This window comes from Carya illinoinensis, chromosome 1, assembly GCF_018687715.1.
Source record: "Carya illinoinensis cultivar Pawnee chromosome 1, C.illinoinensisPawnee_v1, whole genome shotgun sequence".
NCBI classification, from domain to species: Eukaryota; Viridiplantae; Streptophyta; class Magnoliopsida; order Fagales; family Juglandaceae; genus Carya; species Carya illinoinensis.
In genome coordinates, this window is record NC_056752.1 from 31,883,965 (window position 1) to 31,889,888 (window position 5,924).

A 5,924-nucleotide genomic window follows, 5' to 3' on the forward strand; every position below is an offset into this window, starting at 1 on the left:
CGTCAATTGTAACTTTAAGTTAAATATGACTATAATTTAAAAATTATGTGGTTTTTATAGTGCATAATTTATGAACAAGTCTAAAAAATTGCAATATATATTTATATATACACAATTTGTAAAATATAATTATATATATTTATATATGTTTATATATATTTGAAGTACAATGATTTAGTATTATAGTTGGAAAATCTAACATTAAATAAGATTGAGAATTGAAATTAAAAAACAATAGATCTATTAAATAATATTGTTCCTTACATATATCAAAAGCAACATACAAAATATGATAGAATATCATAAACAACACTTAGACGAACGTGCAGTTCATGAAATTCATACTCTGTATCTCCTCAATCAAGGATTCAACCTTCTCGTTGAGGATATCTACATGATGGGCTATCTCTCTGACATACTTCTCTACACCACGATATGTCGATCAATATGTGTAGTCAGCTATGAGATCACCGCGTCCACCCAAGCAGGCCGTGCATCTCCTTCAAATGTACTCGCCAACTGTTGACTACTACTCCCCACATTGAGCCTGGCCTGCATCGGAGGAACTAGATCCGCTATAGGGGGTGGCCGAAGTCAAGGATGCCCCCTCGCCTGTCCAATGCTACGTCGATGCATGGTCATGTCGAGGTGGCTCATCTAATCTATGACCCGCTCCTCTAGTTGGAGTGGCATGCTCCGATGAAGTAATAGTCAGCAAATAATGACACCGTATGGGAGGTTGTCCATGGAGACAATGCTCGCCTAGTAACGGATCCTCTTAAAGATGCATAGTGGCAAATCAAGGGGATCTCCATGTGCCACTCGGATAAAAAAATGTGCTAGAGTCTGACTAAATGTTGTCTTATGTGCCACAGGATCCACGTTTCTTGCAATAATAAGTTGCAACATGTAGAAGAGAGGTAGCAGATGTATTTGGTTGAAGGCATTCTTCCTCTCGATCTGCATGCCGTCTCTCCCGGTGAGGATGTAGAAATCCTCATCTTGGCCATCATCCCGAGCCTCATGGTCAGTACTCTCAGCATTTGACTGGTCTACACCTACAGCTGATGATGGCTCAACTAGGCCACTAGAAGTCCTACATCTACCTTGAGTGTGCCATGTGCAAATGTAGATGTGCGAATCATGACTGTGTCGCCAGTCTGAGAGTCAGCTATAGTTGATATCTCAATTACTCAATGAATCCTAAGGAGGTCGGCGATGACATCCAGTGAAATCTAAAACAACACACTGCGTACAGTCATGGTGTGAGAGGATGTGTCCCGAGGCATGGAGCACATCCCATATAGAACCCTCGAAGCATTGACGGGTATACCTACCCCCTCAATGTGCAGATATTTCCCCAGTCTCTACTGAGTTGCATCTTCACAAACTACACCACAGCCTCTCAAAGAGGTACAAAAATTAAACACATCATGTGGTGGGAAGAGTCACTGCTCAAGTTCAATATCTTCGTATTTATTATTCTTGATATTATCACCTCTCTTTAAAAACTTGTGAAGTTGATTGGAACAAAAAAAATATAATATGATGTTTTAGAATGTAAAAGATTATGATCATGTCTATATATAAGTTCATATTGAAAACTTAATTATCAAGTTAAAAAACAAGGGAGTGAACAAAAAAATAACATAAATTCAATTCAAGACATGTAACTCATTAATCTTATCCTATGGCATATTAAGTCATCAATAATTCTCTCTAAAATTCAAAACATATACTGCCCATGCAGGAATGACAGTGGACAGATCTGATAAAGGATGGAAAAGATTTTAATGCATCAAGATGTTGAGGAAACCTCCATCAACTAATATGATCCATGAGAAAGGGGTTGGATTTATGCTTGTCTATCTAAAGTAAGACGTCAAAATCCATTACAATGGCTGGGGCCACTGAAGCTGGATGATTAAGACCAGCAGCAGCATTGTACCCATAAATGATCAACTAGATGATCGACGCAGGTGTAATGCTACCTTATCAAATAAAGATCAATTTTTCAGAACTAACAATTTCCAAAGAAAGAAATCCATCTTTGTTATGTAGTTAATACCGGGGGGATCCCCTCATCAATGGACATGCCTTTAGCGATGGCTACTGCATGAATCAGAGATCAGTCTTCTATCCATTAGGATCTCTTTCCAACATGGAGTTAGTTTTTATCAAATTCAGTATCGACTTTAAAGGAATTAATGCAGACAGTCCCCTTAATATATCGACTGGTTGCCTCAACAATTTTATTAAAAAAATTCAGGTTTTTTAATCCCTTTAGGGACAACTTTTACTCTCTCGCACCCTTTAACTTGAATCCTTATGTGTCAATGAGATCACTTTAATCTCTGTACACTCGTCTAAATTAGAATCAATCATTTCAGTACGTAAAGATTCAAGAAACCATACCCCATAACAAAATACTTTCTAACCTTCCATTTCGGTCAGAAAGAACGGTAAAAGCCCATTACAACAAACAAAGTTTCTCCAAGAGTCATGGGTGAGAACAAATTGCCAGGCCAAACATAGCCCTAAATTACTCATTCAAAACACAAAATTAGCATCAAAGTTAAAATCATTCTCATTTCATTCCCAGAAGTTCATCGAAACCCAAATGGAGGGTTTAAAGAACAGAGCCAAAAAAACACCACCAAGGAAAAAACATGAAAACCCAAATGACGCAAGCATTTTTAAACAAGGATGTAGCCCCACATCACATTAGTCAACCAAAACACCAGAAAAGACCAACTCAAAGGCACATAACAAAAAGAAGCAGGAGAAGTAAAAATTATGTTTCTAAATTTTCCCAATAACATTTTCCAGGGGACCAAATAGAAACAACATTGCCCATAGGGAAAGTGTTACTGGTGTAGGAGATGAGCATACAACTCTTGCCAACGATAGCGTCACTGATTGTGACACACTTTATAAACCTCGAATTAGGAGCGGTGCCGGGCAGAGGGAGGGGCGTCATGGGTTCTGGGCAGAGGAGGGGTGAATGTGCGCGGGAATTCTCGAAGAATTGAAAATTGAAATAGCCTTTCCAACTTAGAGCATTCTTATCGAAATATGAAAATGAATAGTTAAAGCCATTTTTTGGATATTAGACGTCAAAATCGCCTGCATCGAATTAGGCAAAAACAAATTTTGTAGCTTTTAACTATAGTAATTAAAAAGAAATGATCAAATTTGATATATACTTTTCAAAGGTCAAATCTTTATTTTATTAATTTATGTAGCTCTCCCTCTCTCTTCCGTCTTGCACCTAGACCCAATACAGTATATCATTTCGTCTTACACCCGCTCTAATTCATGAGCTAAATAAATTAAATAATTAAAAAGTTAAATATTTTTTAATTAAAATTAAATTAATGATAAAATTAAATAAATTAAAAATATCCAAATTAAACTTTTTTTAAGTTAATATTATTTTATTACTTTATAATGAGTAAATGAATAATTCAATGTAGAGATTTGATGTGAATGAAATAGTCAAAGTTAAATTCATCTCATATTATTTTATTGTTATATAATGAAAAAATGACTATTCCAATATGGAGATTTATCTAAATGGAATAGCCAATATCTAAATTCATCTTATATTTATCAAAATTGTCCTTTACATATGCATAATTCATTAGCAATGCTCTTAAAACGAGCATTTCAGGGAAGGAAAAACAAAATTTCTAAACATAAAGCGGATATGTCACATGCCACACTTTTTTATTTTATTTTATTATTATTTTTATAAAATGTTTAGTATATGAATAATGAGTAGAATAATTTAATTATTTTAAGAAGAATAAATTCAAAGAAAATTTTAAAAATAAAAAAATATAATGTGTGGGCTCATGTATAGCAAAACTTAAAATAATAATAATAAAGAGGAAAGGTGTTGAAGAATGAGGAAATTGTTGAGATGGAAAGGCACCCTCGTGCTACGTTGGATTGCACATCAGTAAATGAAAACAGAAAGCAACTTGCAAAGGGAATATGCAAAGGATAAAGTGTTTTTGTTTGTATGCATGCAGTGTGTTTCTGTCACCTACCATGCCATTTCTTTCATGCAATGTAAAAGTAATGTTGATTGAGTAGTGCGTATAGTGAGCTCCTTGTATCCTAGTGAATTTGTAGTGTAGTGAATTGGTAGTGTAGTGACATACATGAAACTGCTATAAATAGCAGAGTTTTGTATAGATTTGAAGTAGTGAAAATATACAGAGTCAAAGAAGTTCTTTCCAAACTTCTTCCATCGTGTTCTTCCCGTTCTTAGCAATCTCAATACATTGTTTTTATAATTCTTACATGTTATCAAAGCGTGGTTATGGAAGAACATAGCTCAGAAAGCCACAACCAAAATCAAAACTCAAACTCAAACCCAACCAAAGACCTTACTCATCCAAGCAGCCTATACTACATTGGCACAAATGATGGCACTGGCTCCATGCTTGTTACTCATAGCCTAGATGCCAGTAACTACTACTCATGGGCTCGATCAATGAAAAGAGCACTAAGGATTAAAAACAAGCTTGGCTTTATTGATGGAAGCTTGTGTGAGCCAACTGATCCAAATGACCCTCTCATGGAACATTGGTTGCGATGCAATGATATTGTGATTACCTGGATGCAAAATACCATGGCCATTAATATCAAGAGCAGCACAGTGTATGCAAAAACAGCTCACCAACTCGGGATTGAGTTAGAACAATGCTTTTCACAACAAAATGCTCCTCGAATCTTTGAGGTCAAACATGGTGTAACCATGTTGATGCAGAACCAAGACACTGTAAGTGTTTATTTTTCCAAACTCAAAACCTTGCTAGATGAACTTTTGAACTATGAGGCCATTCCTAGTTGCAGCTATGGAGGTCTCAAAATAGTTGTGCAAAACCAACAAAGGGATTGGGTTATGAAATTTTTAATGGGCTTGAATGAGTCATATAAGGGAATCAAAGCTCAAATTCTTTTAATCAAACCCTTTCCTAGTCTCAATGAGGTTTATTCCATAGTGCAAAGAGAAGAGAAAAGAAGGGAAATATCTACTGAAGGACCTGCTCATCACTCCATGGCATTGTTCACTCGAGGAACTACAAGGATGGTCCAAAATTAAACATCTCTGCACACAAAAAGGATCGATACTATTGTTCCTTTTGCAAAATGACAGGTCATTCTCTAGAAAGATGTTTTAAGGCTAACACAAACAAACCAGTTTGCTCTCATTGTCAAGTTCCAGGTCACAAAGTAGACAAATGTTTCAAGCTTCATGGATATGCATCAACTCACAAGTTTGATGGGAGGAACAAACCTTCAGCAAATCAAGCCACTGGATCTCCAACTTTAGTACAAGGCTTGGTAAATGACAAGTCTCAAGTATCTTTTAAGTCAAGAACAATATTCTCAATTTATGGCTCTACTTAAACTAGTCTCAAGTCCCTCACATTTGAACCCCTCAGCCAACAATGTTCAAAGCATCTTTGCATCTTCATTTTCTGATGAAAATGTCCATCAAATGTATGGTATACCACTTTGCCTACCTGTTTTTAATTCCAAATCTTCAAATAAATTGAATGTGCCTTGGATCATTGATACAGGGGCAACAAATCATATGATCTGCTCCCCCTCATTGCTCTCTTCAATACAATCACAAACCTCTCACTCTGTTGCGAGGTAGCTGTTGTTACTCACATAGGAACAGTAAGAGTTACAGATTCTCTAATCCTACAAGATGTTCTTTGTGTTCCTAGTTTCACCTTCAACCTAATTTCTGCTAGAAAACTAACACGGACACTTCACTGTTGTTTGCTTTTCTTTCCTTATTTTTGCTACATACAGGACCTTTTAGTTTGGAGGACGATTGGCATGGGTGAAGTGAGGCATGGGCGGTACCACATGCTACAAAGAGAGGTCTCTCCCTCAGC

At 36.3% G+C, this 5,924-nt stretch overlaps 1 protein-coding gene across 1 annotated transcript; it reads left to right on the forward strand.

The window, feature by feature from the left end:
* The first annotated feature begins 4,330 nt into the window (after positions 1-4,330).
* On the forward strand, positions 4,331-5,116 carry LOC122286124. Its single transcript, XM_043095399.1, has one exon. The coding sequence runs from the start codon at positions 4,331-4,333 to the stop codon at positions 5,114-5,116; it is 786 nt and encodes a 261-aa protein (XP_042951333.1).
* Positions 5,117-5,924: the final 808 nt, after the last annotated feature.